At 41.9% G+C, this 18,935-nt stretch overlaps 1 protein-coding gene across 1 annotated transcript in view; it reads right to left on the bottom strand.

Annotated features, from left to right (window-relative positions):
- The window catches only part of METAP1D (methionyl aminopeptidase type 1D, mitochondrial), an 87,565-nt gene extending 78,534 nt beyond the window's left edge, over positions 1-9,031 (bottom strand). Inside the window, exon 1 of the mRNA XM_047722163.1 lies at positions 8,931-9,031. Coding sequence (XP_047578119.1) covers positions 8,931-8,970 — 40 coding nt within the window. The 5' untranslated portion in view covers positions 8,971-9,031. The remainder of the gene's footprint in view (positions 1-8,930) is intronic.
- Between the last annotated feature and the right edge of the window lie 9,904 nt (positions 9,032-18,935).

The raw sequence follows: 18,935 nt of genomic DNA, 5'->3' as shown, positions 1-18,935 counted from the left end.
ATTTATTTGACAGAGAGAGATCACAAGCAGGCAGAGAGGCAGGCAAAGAGAGAGGAGGAAGCAGGCTCCCCGCTGAGCAGAGAGCCCGATGCGGGGCTCGATCCCAGGACCCCGAGATCATGACCTGAGCCGAAGGCAGCGGCTTAATCCACTGAGCCACCCAGGCGCCCCTGAAGATCCCAAATTTGATTGATTTGAAGAGCATGTGAAGATTTTGACTAGATGAGGAATGTTAATATTAACATCCAGAATGAGTTAAGAGATGATTAATGTGGCTTAAGAAATAAGGATTTTGAGGGCGCCTGGGTGGCTCAGTGGGTTAAGCCGCTCTCTTCGGCTCAGGTCATGATCTCAGGGTCCTGGGATCGAGTTCCGCATCGGGCTCTCTGCTCAGCGGGGAGCCTGCTTCCCTTTCTCTCTCTCTGCCTGCCTCTCTGTCTACTTGTGATCTCTCTCTGTCAAATAAATAAATAAAATCTTAAAAAAAAAAAAAGAAATAAGGACTTTGAAAATGACAATAGGGGCACCTAGGTGGCTCAGTTGGTTAAGCATCAAACTCTTGATAGCAGCTCAGGTCATGAACTCAGTTTTGGGGGATTCAGTCCTGCATTGGGCTCTGTGCTCAGCAGGGAGTGTGCTTCTCTCCCTCTACCCCTGCCCTTGCATGCACTCTCTCTTCTTCTTCTTCCCCTTCTCCTCCTTCTCCTTTGTCTTCTTTTTTTAAGTTTTTATCCATTTATTTGAAAGAGAGACAAAGATAGCAACAGAGAGTACAAGCGGGGAGGAGGGAGAAGCAGGCTCCCTACTGAGCAAGGAGTCCAACACAGGGCTCCATCCCAGGACCCTGGGGCCGTGACCCGAGCCAAAGGCAGATGCTTAACTAACTGAGCCACCCAGGCACTCCTTTCTCTCTGTTTCTAAAATAAATAACTAAATAAATCTTAAAAAAAAAAAAAAACCAACTCAATCAGAATACCTATATTTGGAATGCTTTCTGTTCTTAGTCAATATTTTTAGATAGTTAGAACCTGATCCAAACCCTAACGTGGGCTTGACTCTGGAGAGTAAATCTTTCCACAACTGCCTCAGTGCACAGAGAGCTTTTTAAAAATAGACCCTCTAGGGGTGCCTGGGTGGCTCAGTCGTTCAGCGTCTGCCTTCGGCTCAGGTTATGATCCCAGCATCCTGGGATCGAACCCCCATTGGGCTCCCTGCTCAGTGGGAAGCCTGTTTCTTCCTTTCCCGCTTCCCCTGCTTGTGTTCCCTCTCTCACTGTGTCTCTGTCAAATAAATAAATAAAAGTCTTTAAAAAAAAAATAGATCCTCTCTAAGGTCTTTCATTTGTATGGTCACATGCTAAAGCTTAGATGTTCCAATATCTAATAGGGCAACAGTAGTCTTGATAACCGAAGTCATTTTCTCCCATCTTCAGGAACCCACAGTGGAACAACCATATCCAACAGATCTTAAGTGCTCTGAGTGTGAATGAACCCTCCTTTTTGTTTCATATCTGAATGCCATATATCTATTTCAGCTTATACATTATATTTGTGTATTTATACTTTGGTTCAGAGTAACTTCTCATGTTACAAAATTGATCTGCCTTGAACACAAACTGTAAATTAAAAGAAATGGTTGAGAGAAAAGAAAACCAAAGTCAGAGTCAGTAAAATAGGAACAGACCCTGAAATCACCCAGATGACAGAATTAACAGATAAGGACTTTAAAAATGGTTACTAAAAACATGTATGTTCAAGTACTTAAAGGAAAAGGTAGACATAATGAGTGAACAGCTGAAATCTCAACAGAGAAATGGAAACTGTAAGAAAAGAACCAATCGAAAATTCTAGAACTGATATGTAGAATATATGAAGAAAATAAAAAGGGCTCCCTGTCTTTCAGAGATACATAATGAAAAATCTACAGATGAAATTATATAATATCTGGGATGTGCTTCAAAACAATCCAGTTCCAGGGAGAGAGTGGCTAGGGGTAAAGATAAATCAAGAGCGGCCATAAGTTGGTGATTATTATAACTAGTGATGGGTATGTGGGAGTTTATTTTACTGCTCTCTCTCCTTTATGTATGTTTGAAATTCTCCATGTTCCAGGGTACCTGGGTGGCTCAGTCAGTCAAGTGTCTGCCTTCAGCTCAGGTCATGATCTCAGGGATCCTGGAACTGAGCCACCAAGTCCAGTTGGGCTCCCTGCTCAGTAGGGAGTCTGCTTCTCCCTCTGCAACCCCCCCACCGCATATGTGTGCACACTCTCTCTCGCAAATGAGTAAATAAAATCTTTAAAAAAAAGAAATTCTCCATGTTTTCTAAAAAAGAAAATCCAATCTCCACAAGAAAAAGCTGTTTTAACTGTAAAATAAGATGTTCAAATGAAGCTCTGTACACATATTTTTATCCTTCCATCTTTGTCAAATTCCCTAAGATACATCGCATCCACTCTGCGTTTTCAAAGATTTCCAGTGCTTGGGGGAAAATGGGAATTTCATAGTATTTAGAATATTTTCTCTTTCTCTCTCTCTATGACATATGCAAAGGGTGCAAGGGTTTACTTCTATCAGCTTCCTTCATCTCTCCTATGGCTATACTGTTTAAACTTAGACACACACAAAGATACTGCTGTTTTATTTTACAAAATGAGATTATATTAAACTGTTCTATAACTTGCTTTTTCCAAACAATATAAGTTTTAGACATCATTCCATGTCAACAAATACAGGTCATCATTATGGTTGTTGGGGCACCTGGGTAGTTCAGTGGATTGAGCCTCTGCCTTCAGCTCAGGTCATGGTCTCAGGGTCCTGGGATTAAGCCCCGCATTGGGCTCTCTGCTCCTCGGGGAGCCTGCTTCCCTCTCTCTCTGCCTGCCTCTCTGCCTACTTGTGATCACTCTCTCTGTCAAATAAATACATAAAATCTTTTTTAAAAAGTCATGGTTGTTGTTGTTGTTGTTGTTTAAATGACTGCAAGTATCCATCACTGAGGGTCTACAGGTCCTGCACTGTGCACTGAGATTTTATAATTTCAATGGGAGACAGGAACTATCTGTGCTATAGAAAGCTGTTTCAAGCAGAGGAAAAACATAAGAGCCTATATGGCTTTAGGGACATGCCTGACTTTAGAGAATTTAGGACCATGATTTTTTTTATTAAGTATGTCTTAATCCATGAGTAACAAGCTATATTATAAGAGGGCTGGGAAAGTATTTGTTAAAAAAATATCCCACTAGCAAAAATCCATTTCACTCTCTGGCTGTCAACATGAATAGAGATTAAGTCACAGGAAGCTCCTTATTATAATACCATTTTCCAAACTGCATATAGACCACATCTCAAAACTGAATTCTAACTTGGTTTGGTAAAACTGAAGATACATTTTTCTACAGAAGCTATACAAGATAGGAAGGATCTCAGGTCAATTGACAAAAGTTTAAAGTACTTAATTCATGATGTACAACAGCCCCTCCCTGACCTGGAGGATAAATTTTTGAAAAACCATTATGGAAAGAGAATTCTCAGTGGAAAAATTGATGGCTTTAGAGTCACAAAAGAACAGAAGCACTTGTAAATATTTCTTAAATTTGTTAAACTAAAAAAATGAATCATGAAATATTAGTAGCATTATATGCATCTTAAATTATAGTATAGTAATGAATAATAATATCTTCTATTTGAATATATTATGTAATATTTGGATAACAAAAATGCTCACTATATAAAATTCAAACACATCAAGCACAAAAAAGTAAAACTCAGTCCAATCTCACCATCTAGAAATGACAACTATGAACATTTGGGTGAACGTATTATATATACCTCTTTGTGCATATACGCACAAGAAAGCAAAGATACGTACTTTTACATAAGGGAGATGTACTGCTCTATACCTTGTTTTTTTTTCCCTCAATATGTATCAATGACTAAGTCTATAATTTTTTTTTAAGATTTATTTATTTATTTGACAAAGAGAGACAGCATGATCAGGAGGGGCAGAGGAAGAAGAAGAAGGACTCTCAAGCAGATTCTGCGCAGAGTGTGGAGCCCCACTTGGGTCTCAAGCTCATGACCCTGAGATCATAACCTGAGCCAAAACCAAGAGTCAGACATTTAACTGAATGAGCCACCCAGGTGCCCCTTGACATCACCTTTTCTATCGGCTGCATAGCACTCCAGTGCACGGATGAACCACAATTTATGTAGAAATTCTCTTACCAATGGACATTTCAGATTCTGTCCAATATCACCAGTATACAATCTTGTTCAAGCACCTTTGCATACTCATTCTATTGTTCTCTTAGGATAAATTCCTAAAAGCAGAATTGTTAGGTAAAAGGCACGTATACCTTATATCTCGACAGACATTGCCACACAGCCCTCTGGAAAGGCCAGACTATTCCACACACCCACCAGATGTGTCTTCCTTAGAGTTTCTGCCAGACTTGCCAACAGTCTGCCCCCTCTCCTCTCACAGCATCAACTCCTTCCACATGGTTTGTTTCCACAGCAGGATGGAGCTGAGGTGCAAGGGTTTACTTCCATCAGCTTCCTTCATCTCTCCTATGGCTACACTGCTTAAACTTCAAGCACATCTCTTTTAGATTTCTTCCCTTCCCCCATTTTTTTTTTTTCTAATTATAAGTCTGATTCACAATTCAAATAACCTGGAATGAATTTTTCACAGTTGCCAAAAAAGATACACAGAAGTAAAATTGTCTTACATTATTCTTGGAGAGAGATGGAATATAAAAAAGAAAGTGAAAAAGGAAGGAAGGAAGGGAGGGAGGAAAAATGGAAGGAAGAAGGGAGGAAGGAAAAAAATTCACTACCTAGGCCTGTTATGTGAAGGAAACTGACATTTTTATTTATTTATTTTTAAAGATTTTACTTATTTATTTGACAGAGAGAGCTCACAAGTAGGCAGAGCAGCAGGCAGAGAGAGAGGGAGAAGCAGGCTCCCCACTGAGCGGAGAGCCCGATGTGGGGCTCGATCCCAGGACCCTGGGACCATGACCTGAGCCGAAGGCAGAGGCTTAACCCTCTGAGCCACCCAGGCGCCCCGGAAACTGACATTTTAAAAAAAGCTTTTATTTATTTATTTGACAGAGAGAGAGAGTGAGAGAGGGAACACAAGCAGGGGAAGCAGGAGAGGGAGAAGCAGGCTTCCCACTAAGCAGGAAGCCCGATGGCGGGGCTCGATGCCAGGACCCTGGGATCGTGACCTGAGCCGAAGGCAGACACTTAATGACTGAGCCACCCACGTGTCCTAGAAACTGACATTTTTAAAAAAAATATTTTATTATTTATTTATTTGACAGACAGAGATCACAAGTAGGCAGAGAGGCAGGCAGAGAGAGAGGAGGAAGCAGGCTCCCTGTTGAGCAGAGAGCCCGATGCGGGGCTCGATCCCAGAACCCTGGGATCATGACCTGAGCCGAAGGCAGCGGCATTAACCCACTGAGCCACCCAGGCGCCCCAGAAACTGACATTTTGAGATACTTATTCTTTAGGCCTACTGTACAACTTCTGTGCACAAATATTTCTATAGGAGGTTGCAATCTGAAAGGGTTTTCATTCAGTTATGAAACTGAGTACTTAACATGTCCAGACACTGTGCTCCAGGCCTTGCGGAGACAGATAAAGAAGGTAAGACACACCTGTAAGAAGCTCCCATTCTAGCGGTGTGACAGAGGTGTAAACTAATATTTTCTAGAGAAGTATACATACTTTGATGCCAGGTGATAAGTGTTCTGGTAAAGATACGCCCCAAGTTCTATATAAGCAGAGTGAGTTAGTTTGGCTGGGCAGAAGAAAGCAAGCTTAAAGGAGACATGGCATTTAGGTGTGGCCTTGAGGGATGAATGGTTTGTCAGGTGAAAAAGGACATTGCAGGAGCACAGTTAAGGAGACACACAATTGTAAACCTTAGCAGCAATATGAAGATAGGGAACTGACAGGAGATGCGGCTGAAAAGATTAAGTAGTGTGCTGGAGCTGGCCTTGTATGCTAAGGGACTTTATCACAGCAAAAAGTTTTTCATCAGGGAAGCATCATAATCAGACCAGAATTTTAGAGACAGAACTGTGGTTGTGGGGAAGAGGATGGACTTGGGGTGGAGACCAGTTACAAAGGCCCTGTCTAGCGAAGGAATGGTAAAGACTTGTACTTAGACTATGCAGAAAACTGGAGGGATCCAAGGAATAGGATTTACTGGCATTACGAGTACACTTATCATGATGTGCACCAAGTAATGTACAGAATTGTTGAATCATTACATTGTACATCTGAAAGTAACATAACGCTATAGGTTAATTATACTTGAATTAAAAATAAGTAAATAAATAGCTTGGGGAGGATGGGATTTACTGGGGTGCCTGGGTGGCTCAGACAGTTAGGTGTCTGCTTTTGGCTCAGGTCATGATCCCAGAGTCCTGGGACTGAGCCCTGTGTTGGGCTCCCTGCTCAGCAGGGAGCCTGCTTCTTCCTCTCCCTCTGCCCCTTGCTTGCATGATCTCTCTCTCTGTCAAATACATAAATAAAATCTTAAAATAGTTATATCTTAAAAAAAAAAAAGAAATGGGATTTACTAACTCACTGGACAGAGAAATGTTTAAAAAATTGTGGGGACCAAGAGAACTTAAATGCTTTTACTTAGATACTGACAGGATGGCAATACCATTGATGGAGATAGAGTCTATAGGCCCAGAAGAAGATGTGGAGAAAAATACTCACTTCCATGTTGGACCTGTTGAGTTTAAGGGCCCTATGAGACATCTAGGAAAAGATACTGAACAGAGAGCTGGAATGCAGCTGGTGCCCAGTTCCAGCAGATACTCTGTTCAACTTTTTAAAAATCATCTAGATTTGACAGTCATTGAGGTAGATAAATTTGGTGACAACAAAGAGAGAAAGTAGCGATGGAAGTTCAGGACAAAATCCTGGGGAACAATAATATTTAGAAACCCAAGAGTAGAGCCTAGTGAAAGTCTGGGAAAATCAGAGAGGTAGAAGACAAACCAGGGGAGACTGGCTCATGAAAGTGGCCAGGGTGTAAAGGAGAAAGTATGTCCTACTTATTTGCCTTCCCCATTCCTTCCTGTACAAAGGATCCATAAAGGTGACCTTTCCTGGTCACTAAATCTCTCCCTGATGACACATTTTCTGTCCCTTTTCTAATCAGAAGATCCCTCTTTTAGTTGTTGCAGCACTGTGGGATATAATGGAATGGGTTATAGGAACCAATAACCCGACCTGGCTTCCCTATAGCTGTCTTTCCCAGGATTGTCTGAACCACCATTTGTCAAAATCATGACCAAAAAAAAAAAAAAAAAAAAAAAAAGATTAATATGTTATTTCTGAAATCTGCGGGGATTATATACATATACACACACATATATGTGTATATCATATAATATACATGTGCGTGTGTGTTTTGGTTCCTCCTCCACCTTGACTATCTCCCCAGATTCTCTTCACCATTACCTGTGGTACACAAGAAAGTCTAAACACCACTATTTCTTGCCAAAAGAGGAAACAGAAAAGTAACTCAATTAGTAAACAGAATTTGGCCTGGAGCCCAGACTTTAAGAGATGTAAATTGCGGCTCTTTTCACAGGGTTGCACTCTCATGTTGACTTCCACTCTAACAACCAACCAGTCCAAAATACTGCTTACATCACTTTCTTCTTGCACATATCTCACTTCAAATCTTCCTGTGGCTCCTCTTACAACCTGTGCAGCCTTAGTCATATTACTTAACCTCTCTGCCTCACTTTTCTCATCTGCAAATCGGGAGTAACACCTAACTCATTGGGTTTTGTTTATTTACTTTTCACAGTACAGTGTTCCTTTGTTTAGTTATAATCTTAAATTTTTAATTCAAAAAATATGGAACGCTTTACGAAACTGCATATCACCCCTGCCCAGGGATTACACGCTAATCTCTGTATTGCATCGTTTCGATTTTAGCATAGGTGCTGCTGAAGCACACACTAACTCATTAGGTTTTAAAAGGTAGCTAGCATATGTAAGGTCCTGACACCGCATCATGTACTTCTGTTCTATGGTGATTGATGTGGATTGTGTAAGATGATTTGCAGACTTGTACCCCTGAAGCAAATAATACATTATATATATATATATATATATATATATATATATATATATATATATATATTTTTTTTTTTTTTTTTTAAAGCACTTAATAAACGGTAGCTATTACCTCACAGGGCTTCTGATCCTATATGCCTGACACCTCAAAATATGTTAGTTCCTCTCTTTCCCAATCCTTGAGACAACTTCTTAGTTCTTTCTAACCAAGATTCAGAACACATCTAACAAGGATTCCCCTAATTTACCTGCAAAAGTATCTGCATATTTACTGAAGTCTCACCGCATGCAAGGGTAACACCTACTGAGAGCTACTCCCGCATGATTTCTTCTCCTCTTCACTTTAAGTCACTGTGACAGAATAATCACATGTTGCAAGTTTCCCCCAAAGATGTATTATATCATGCCAATAGATACAACAAACACCAATTGCTTTCTCTGTGGCAACTGGGTATCCAGGCGCATTCCCGAGTTACCCTAGGTTCATCTCTCCACAGCCAAAATAAGTAAGTTTGGTACACAAATCATACAACTGACGTGCGGGAAGAAGACTCCAGACAGTGTCCCATAAACCTTAAGGAGTGACTGCGAATAGATGCCACGCAGTGACGCGGTCCAGGCAAATGACGAGTGAATAAATGTGTCAGTTCCTGCGGCGTGTCCCTGTGTGTCTGCGTGTATCGGTACAACTGAAAGTTACATCCGTGTGCGCCGAAATGTTTGAGCGCGGGGGTGTAACCCCTTTGAACCCGGGTGCTTAGCGAGAGAGCTACCGAGCAAAACCCCGCGGAACTGTTCTCCAGGTGCTTACCTCTGCGGACGAGCAGGTGGACGCCGCTGGGCGCCGCCATGTTAACGCCGATCACGTGGTCGCGGAGCACTCCTTAGCCGTCCCGTCCCGCCCCGCCCCGCCCGCAGGAACTGTCCAGTCGCAGCCCTGCCGAAAACTGGAGGCGCCCGGGCCATCCCGGGGGAGCGCGCGTGCGCGCGGGGGGCTGACTGCGGGAGTCCCGGCAGCGAAGCGGCTCCGGCACTGGGGCCAGCAGGGGAACCCGCGGCCCGCCGAGCCCGCTCCCGCCGCGAGAGGCGGGCTCCAGCCACGGTTCGCGCGCTCTCTCAGAGCCCCTGCGCCCAGGTGGGATGGAAGAAGCGTGTCAGGTAAGCGTGGCATCCAATATTTGTAGCATCAACATTTTGGTGCATGGAAACGTGAAGTCGGGAGGAAAAAATAAAGCACAGTCTAGCGTTCAACATAGCACTTTGCATCGTCGGCCACTCTGTTGCAATTTCCCTGGATTGAGTTGAAAGGTAAAATTTGGTTCAAAGTCACCAGCTGCCCCTTTGCTGTCCCAGAAATTACATTACTCAGCAGAGACTCCAGACAAGACGGGAATCTCTGTGCAGCTGCAAAATCAATTCTGGGTACCCCAGTGGATCTGTTCCGGGGACTTCTCTTTCCCCAAGGACACTTCCCGCTCAACGATATTAACTGGAGTCTTAGTCCTATATTTGACTTTTAAGAATGAGAGGATGACGTCTGCCAGTGGCGCTGCCGAAAGACGAAGCCTACAGAAGGCCAATTATGAGACAAGTGAGGGTGCTGTTGTATCCCTAGTGATGACGGTGCCCATTCTTACCAAATCCACTTTTCCTCTTAGCTGCATTTTGGGGCAGATTTCCATCCTGTCATAGACCAGGTATGATTGATCTTGGTAGCCTGGTGCCAGGCAAAGAACCTGGTATTTAAGGAATGTCTGGTGAAGGAATTCAGCTCTCCACGGAACCAGTCAAACCAAGGATTTACCGGTTTCCCAGACTTAATGCAGTAAAGACCGATAGGGATCCTTGGTGATTGTGTGTGGTGTTCCCTAATTAATTTTTAAGAATTTAAGTACACACTTGATGAAACATCCAGACGATTCAGAAATGAATAAAGGAAAAATGCCCAGGTCCCCTCCTTAACCCTTTCTGCACACCACAATCCTACTCTCCAGTCAGCCATTGTGTACATCATTCTGTGCCCTTTACAGGCAAATATGTGTAAGTATTTAAAATGAACTCACATCCTTACTGTTAGGACATGCTTTTTGCACTCATTATAAACATCAAATCTTAGTTCAAACTCATTCTTTTTAATGACTACATAGTTTTGATACTTTTACTTTCAAAGAATGAATTGCGGCAGTTCCTTAGAGGACACGTGCTATATTTCTTGGAGACCCAGTTTTGGATGCTTCTGGGTCGCCTTGAAAGATAAAGGGAAATAATGTTTTCCACTGAGGTAAATAAGATGTATAAGGTTGAGAATGAAAAGTACTCCCACAGGTTATGTCAAGCTCTACCTTTTCAAACTTAGATCAGTTCCAGGGAGAGGGCTTTTGAATTATGGTGAATCTGTTCTCTTCTCCTGCAACTACAAGGAAAAGGAAAGGGAAGCACTGTGTGGATGCAGGTGACCCCACTATAGTGGAATCCAGGGAGAAAATGCCTAATAACTTTGGCATAGAATGTGGGTATCTAGGATGAGCTAGAAATGACACAGATAGGAACTTGCACAGGTTATGCAGCTCACTCACTGACCTCTTATTTGGCTTATCTCATATGATATCTCCCTGACATTAGAAGAATTAAAGGTTGCCAGTATGTGTCCTCCCAAATCATCAGTTTATGCGATAAATGCATACTGACCAGTAAGATAAAAGGCTAGACCACCAACATTTGAGATCCTTTGGGATTCTAGCATTCTGTAATCCTGGAGAGTCAGGGCATCAGAATGCTTTCATTTAGATGAGTAACCACTACTGACTCACTTCTCTACTCCATTTCTGCGTCTTCCTGCCTGTGAAATGAAGGTTAATTACACTGTGGTACTTCACTGATTTGAACGCCCACCAATATTCAGATTTTGTACTTGGGATTCTTGAATACAAAGTTGAGTAGTTTTTCAAAGCCAGAATTCAAGAAATAAAGGATAACCTTAATACCTTCAGTTTGTGTGTCCAAAAATTCATTCTTTAATGTTAAAATATTTTTATTAGTTGTGATTCATTATTGTTTTATAGGTCTTTTACCTTGGTTTTATTTTTTACCTAAGTTCATGTCTTATTAGCACCTTTTAAAATCTTTTTATCTTTTATAAAAGAAATAAATCAGAAATAAATTCTGATATTCATGTTTTTTTTTAATTTTATTTATTTATTTGACAGAGAGAGATCACAAGTAGGCAGAGAGGCAGGCAGAGAGAGAGGAAGGGAAGCAGGCTCCCTGCTGAGCAGAGAGCCAGATGTGGGGACTCGATCCCAGGACCCTGAGATCATGACCTGAGCCGAAGGCAGCGGCTTAACCCACTGAGCCACCCAGGCGCCCCTGATATTCATATTTTTTTAAAGATTTTATTTATTTATTTGACAGAGAGATCACAAGTAGATGGAGAGGCAGGCAGAGAGAGAGAGAGAGAGAGAGAGGGAAGCAGGCTCCCTGCTGAGCAGAGAGCCCGATGCGGGACTCGATCCCAGGACCCTGAGATCATCACCTGAGCCGAAGGCAGCGGCTTAACCCACTGAGCCACCCAGGCGCCCCTGATATTCATATTTTTGAAGTCAGTTTTTCCTTCTTCTACTTAATGATATTTTATTATAGATTTATACTATATAACTTTTTCAAAAGTTATATATAGTTTGTAATCAAATTTAAATAATATTGGTTTCTGTAATATATGTTTTGAATTTGTAATTCAAATTCACATGTTTTAAATCCTCTAGGAGATTATGCAAGATGAAGTAAATCTCTTTAAAAATAAATTTTGTTTTGTAAAACATTATCCTGTAACTTGTTTTACAAGTTTAGATTTTAAAATACTTATTAGGATTACCTACAATGCAAGATACCTAAAAAAACAAACAAACAAAAAAAAACTATACTAAGATGCTTACATATCTATAGAAGAATATATGAACACATTGTAAAACCAGCTTGAAAAAGGCAGTATTTCTTACTGGGCACAAAGCAAATTCAGTGGCCTGCTGAGGGTAACTGGTATGCTAGGGCCTGGACAGCTTCAGCAAGACTGTCATCTAGCCCAAGTTGCCTTCATTTACCCTTCCTGACCTTGCTTTTCAAATTGGAGAATTTTGCCTTTTGATTTGATTTCAGGATCATTTCTTAGCATTTTACTCTACGGCTTGGGAAGAATATTTCCAATCCTGCCGTCTGATTTATCTTATTTTAGCATGAGGAAATACTTTTATTTATTTACATTTTTTAAGTCAAATGAACATTCTTTCCAGGAACTAGGAGTCCTGCATAAACATACCTGAAAATAAAACAGGGACCTGTCTCAGCAGCTCATTGGACCCCTATAAAGTTAGGGTCCAGCTTCAAATGATTATCTGTTCAGGTGGAAAATTTCTAAGGCACTCTTAACCAACTAGCTGGCAGAAGGTCATTTCCTATGCCAACATTTGAGACAGCAGTGGATAAATTACTGAATAATCAAGGGTATCCTTAGAGGAAATGGATAGATCCTCCATGTTTTTTGAGAAGAGTAATGCCATATCCAAGGCAGTTATGAGAAATCAAGAGGATTTCTCCTTGCTGTGTGTGCCCTGTTTTCTTGATCTATAGCAATGCCAACCAAGAAGGAACCAGGGGGCAAGGGAGTGGGACTTTAGTTGTAGGTGACCCTCCTGTCCCTCTCATTTTTCATTTGTCTAATGACATTTTCTCAGTCATATAAATTCTATGTAAAAGAAATGAAGTTCCACCCCCTTCTAAGAACAATATTGTCCTACCTGAGCTCCTCCTACCCTGAAATTCAGAAAATGTCAGGAATCTATTGCCATTTATAAACCTGGTCCAAATGGGCTCAGCAAATAGCTTCCTGCACTTTCCTGAACAGTCTGTCAAGTAAAATGGGGTCAGACAGGACTAAGATAGCTGTAGGGTAAAGCCAAAACATTGTCCCAAGAGAGTTGTTGCTTTTCCGCCCAGTCTGGCCAGTATTAATTTCAAGTCGGTTCAACCTCTTGACTTGAAAGATGTGCGAGATTGTAAGCAGAAATAATGCTTCAATGGACATTGGGGAGGATATGTGCTTTGGTGAGTGCTGCAAAGTGTGTAAGCCTGACAATTCACAGACCTCTACCCCTGGGGCAAATAATACAATATATGTTAATTAAAAAAAGAAAGAAAGAATGCTTCAGCATATAGCCTGTTCATTGTTGGAGCACGGAGGGGTGGTAAGAGCCAAGAGAAGGAGGATCTGGGAGGGTTACAGGGAAGAGGATGAGAGTAGTCCGAGAGCTCACTCACTGATGCATCTGAGTTTTCTGATAATATTTGTTTCGGTCAAGTTTTGCTTTGAAACTATGCAGGTTTGAGGAAAAAAGTCTTCTTTGACATCGTCTCTTAGAACTGGCTCAGAGGAAAGTTGAGTTAAAGCAGAAGCGTGTATTTGCCTCCATGATATCTAAATAAAAATGTGTACACTTAAGTGACTGCCATCTATTCCATTAGTAATCCCTGGAAAAGTAGCAGCTGCTTATACGCTTCTGGAGAATGGTTACCCTTCAGAGTAAGGAAGAAAGGCAAAAAGTTTACTAGACAATTTAACAATTAATCAGCCAACAAAGGAATACTTAATGCCTACTCTTGGCTCCAAAGAGACATGATATTATTTTTGTTCTTTTTTTTTAAGGATTTTACTTATCCATTTGACAGAGAGAGAGAGCGCACAAGTAGATAGAGTGGCAGAGGAAGAGGGAGAAGCAGGCTCCCTGCTGAGCAGGGAGCCCAACTATGGGCTTGTTCCCAGGACCCTGGGATCATGACCCAAGCTAAAGACAGAAGCTCAACCATCTGAGCTACCCACACACCCAGATATTATTTTTGTTCTTAAGAAACTAGTGGAGAGGGCGCCTGGGTGGCTCAGTGGGTTAAGCCGCTGCCTTCGGCTCAGGTCATGATCTCAGGGTCCTGGGATCGAGTCCCACATCGGGCTCTCTGCTCAGCAAGAAGCCTGCTTCCCTCTCTCTCTCTTTCTCTCTCTGCCTTCCTCTCCGTCTACTTGTGATCTCTCTCTGTCAAATAAATAAATAAAATCTTTAAAAAAAAAAAATTAAAAAAAAAAAAAAACTAGTGGAGAGGCACCTGGTTGGCTCAGTGGATAGAGTATGCAACTCTTGATCTCAAGGTTGTGAGTTCAAGCCCTATATTTATAGGGTGTAGAAAGTACTTAAAAATAAAACGTTAAAAAAAAAACCAAAAAAAAAAAAAAAAAACAAAACTCATTGGAAAGCTGAGACTAACATGTTCACAAGATTGTCTATAAAAAAGGACCAAATACCCTTGAGAGGATAAGTCCATAGGAACAACTCCAGGGGTGAAGGGTTACAGAGTCTGGCTATCCTTGGCTGCCAAGACCTGAGAAAAATGCTGAACTCTAATTAGATAAGCTTCCAGGAAATTAGAACCTGTTTAATCCATTTTACTTCCTGTGAAGTTGAAGGTGAGAGAAAGGGATATAATTATTTCTTTAGCATCTGTAATCCACAAGGAAAATGCTCTTGATCTCCTTGTTGGAACTTTTAAAAAAGTCTGGTTTTTTGTTTTGTTTTTACTGTTTATTGAAGTATGTTATATATGCTCTTTAAAGATTTTATTTGTTTATTTGACAGAGAGAGATCACAAGTAGACAGAGAGGCAGGCAGAGAGAGAGAGAGAGAGAGAGGGAAGCAGGCTCCCTGCTGAGCAGAGAGCCCGATGCGGGACTCGATCCCAGGACCCTGAGATCATTACCTGAGCTGAAGGCAGCGGCTTAACCCACTGAGCCACCAAGGCGCCCCAATATGTGCTCTTTAAATAAACACTTACAGGGGCGCCTGGGTGGCTCAGTCAGTTAAACATGTGTCTTTGGCTCAGGTCATGATCCCAGAGTCCTGGGATCGAGCCTTACATCGGGTTCCCTGCTTAGCGGGGAGCCTGCTTCTCCCTTTCTCTCTGCTCTTCTTCCTCCCACTCATGCTCACTCTCTCTCTCTCAAATAAATACAGAAAATCTTTTAAAAAATAAAAATAGGGCGCCTGGGCGGCTCAGTTGGTTAAGCGACTGCCTTCGGCTCAGGTCATGATTCCGGAGTCCCGGGATCGAGTCCTGCATCCGGCTCCCAGCTGTATGGGGCATCTGCTTCTCCCTCTGACCTACCCTCTCATGCTGTCTCTCACTTTCTCTCTCTCAAATATATAAATAAAATCTTTAAAAAAATAAAATAAAAACACCAAAATGTATACTATAGAAAGTAGAAGTCCCCCAGAAAAGTTTTGTCCAGGTAATCAGTATTGAATACAGCAGGTTGATGTATATTCAGCCAGAGTTTTTATTCTATGCATGTACCATTGACTGGACTTTCTAAGAGAAGGAACCTTTCGTTACCATGACCAGTCACACATCTGTACGGGGTCCCAGAGAGCAGAACAGGCAAACCATACACAGACGCCCAGGAATGCCCACTGCTACCTGGGGCCTTATTACAGTCTACTGCGCATTCTCTCTTCCCTTTGCCCCCACTCTGCTCTTGTTCCCATTTCTTTGTTTCCACTCTTCTCTAATATTACTTACTGGTTTGTTTCTTTCCCTCCCAAAGTGATGGTACACTCCTGGTTACCTTCTCCTATCTTTCCATCTTTGTATATTCTTTTACTGGCTTTATGGTTCTCTTTGCTCTATCATGCTTCGTGTGTTTGAGCAAAACCAGGATTGTGTGAAACCAGTTCATAGAGACCGCAGTTTGACCATGAATGTCACAGGCTGAAAATATTGGGAACTTTTGATATTTCTTACCATAAGCAGGAAACAGTACTCCTGGGTCCGTTAGCGGCTCTGCAAAACACGCTGCGGTTAAGACTCTCCAAAGCGGAGATGATGATGGCAAGGGCTTTAATAATAGAAAAAGAAAACTAGCTGGATGTCCCCTTCTCCCATCCCACTCCCCGCCTCCACCCCCCCCCCCAGACTGCCTGAGAAACTAAGCAGTTTCTTAACTTCTGCTCGCCTCTCACTCAGCACCGTTCTCTATGCAAGACTGAAAGTGTCGAAACAAATAGGGGGGCAGATGCTGCCTCGACCTCTCTTCCCATTGAGCTATAGCTCCTCCGTGCTCACCCCATCCACTTTAACCCGGAGAGCAACCTGTCTGGAGAGCGTTTTCCTCCTCTGAAGCACACACAAACATCCCTGCATTTTCTTTTGCTTGATAAAGGATAAAGGAAGAAAAGCAGCAGCTGCTCGAGGAACAGACAGCACACAAGCCTCACTGTGGTGGCCCCTGCAGCCTTCACAAAGGGGGATTCAGAGAGCAAGGCAAACAAACTGCGCAGCCCACGACTGCTGCACGGATTCACCTGCCAAAATTATTAATTAAAAAATCTAAAGAACTGTCCAGGTGAACGGAAAGTCTACCCAAAACACGTTTTCCAACTGGTCTTTTATTAAGTTCGAAGAGAGAGAATACAGTTGAAGACCTGGAAAAGGTTTCAAAGACCATCTAATCCAGCCCTAACCCCACCCCTTCCAGCTTGAAGATCAAGACAGTGGGGCCCAGGGAGAAGTCGTAGGAGAGAAGACTCAACCCTTTTCCAGCCTGTGTACATTATAACACTGGAGATCTTAAAAAATAGTTTTTTACGAGATCTTTATGAGCATCTTACGCTCTTCAGATATCCATAAGAGATGGTGTTATGCTTTTATTGTGTTACCTTTCTCCACAGGGTTAATGGAAAGCCCGCAAAATTATGAAATGAAAATTTTCAAAGCTTTGGTTTTCTATGTGGTGTCTGTTGATTCATAGCACTAGGGGGTCAAGTTTAGGGACAGTTTCTTTTGGTAGGCAAATAAGGAGCGTGGTAAACCATGGTCCCATTGAGAACCGGTTTCCAAAGAAAAGGATTGAATATTGTGTTTTTTCTTTTTTTGGTTCACTTTCTTTAACTAAAGAAAGCTCTTCATTAACTTTTCTTTTGGCAAGTTCTGCTTTGTGGAAGTCAGGCTGAGCACAGTCTCACTGTTTAAAGCTGCCACTTGCCTACGTCAGGTAAACCTATTTTTAAAACTTACATGTTTTACAGTTATCTTTTATTTGACAATAATATATGTTCAGTGTTACTTGCTGAACAGTATAGTAGTAGTATTAAATAAAAGTTCGTATCAAAGTAACACAGAGTTTTTATTTTTTTAAATATTTTATTTATTTATTTGACAGAGATCACAAGTAGGCAGAGAGAAAGAGGGGGAAGCAGCCTCCCCACTGAGCAGCGAGCCCAATGCGGGGCTCGATCCCAGGACCCTGGGATCATGACCCGAGCCGAAGGCAGAGGCTTTAACCCACTGAGCCACCCAGGTGCCCCACACATAGTTTTTAAAAACATGCAGTTACAACAATGGTTGCGATGAAAAGGGATAGTCTATCCTACCCTTTCCCAGTTTGACTGGACTCAACTAGTTTGTTTCTAGTTACTGCTCAAAGGCATGCCAATCACAGTTATGATATTTGGACTCTGACTTTCTTATATATATATTTTTTCCCTTGAGTTCATAGCCTCCTATTATAATCTGGACCAATTACTTTTAGAGATATTATTCAGTTGCCATCCTCAGATTTCTTTTTATTGGAATCAGATTAGTTTTATCATCTCACATACTCCACATCTTAACATTCTCTTTGATTCACCTTCATGCTGCTAAAGTAGATCTACAAGTAACTTCATCAGAAAGTGTGTGATGTACATTCTCTAGTTTCTTAGATTCCCAAAGCCATCTTTATTTTACTCTCACATTTGATTGATAGTTTGGGTATAGGGTTTTATACTTTGAAGACATTGTTCCATTGTCTTTTAGCATGGAGTATGCTTTTTTTTTTTTTTTTAAGATTTTATTTATTTATTTATTTGACAGAGATCACAAGTAGTCAGAGAGGCAGGCAGAGAGAAGGGCTCCCTGCTGAGCAGAGAGCCCGATGCGGGGCTTGATTCCAGGACCCTGGGATCATGACCTGAGCTGAAGGCAGAGGCTTTAACCCACTGAGCCACCCAGGCGCCCCAGCATGGAGTATGTTTTATGTGAAGTCTGATGCTATTTAAATACCCCCTCTTCCCCAGGTGACCTGTCTTGCCCTCAGAAAGCATTTGGGTTCTTTATTTTATGCTCAATGCTTTGGAATTTAATAATTTAGTCAAAATGTAGGTCTTTTGGGGTAAGTGGTGTAGTGGTTAAGAACCCAAGGGAATTAGACTGCCTGTACTAAAATCCTAGCTCTGTCACTTCCTCTGTGATATTGGACGAAATAATCTCTCCAGGCCTCACCTGAGGAGAATACCATGTGCCTCTGAGGGTTGTTGTGAGAACTGACAGGATCGATTCAAGTGTTTCACAGATAGTAAGTGCTCAATAAATGTTAGTGATGGTGGTTTAACCTTGTTCAGCCTTCACTGTGCTTCTAATTTGAAGATTTGTTTCCTCAACTCAGGAATTATCCTCCCTTTTTTAATGATGCTCTGGTTTTCTTATCCTCTCTGAAATGAAAATAAGCTGGCTATCAGAATTCCCACATTGGGGGTGCCTGGGTGGCTCAGTGGGTTAGAGCCTCTGCCTTCGGCTCAGGTCATGATCTCAGGGTCCTGGGATCGAGCCCCACATCGGGCTCTCTGCTCAGCAGGAAGCCTGCTTCCTCCTCTCTCTCTCTGCCTGCCTCTCTGCCTACCTGCAATCTCTGTCAAATAAATAAATAAAATCTAAAAAAAAAAAAAAAGAATTCCCGCATTGATTT

The sequence above is a fragment of the Lutra lutra genome, chromosome 3, assembly GCF_902655055.1.
Source record: "Lutra lutra chromosome 3, mLutLut1.2, whole genome shotgun sequence".
NCBI classification, from domain to species: Eukaryota; Metazoa; Chordata; class Mammalia; order Carnivora; family Mustelidae; genus Lutra; species Lutra lutra.
Note: the sequence above shows the minus strand (reverse complement) of the source record. Positions and strands in the feature narration are given on the sequence as shown.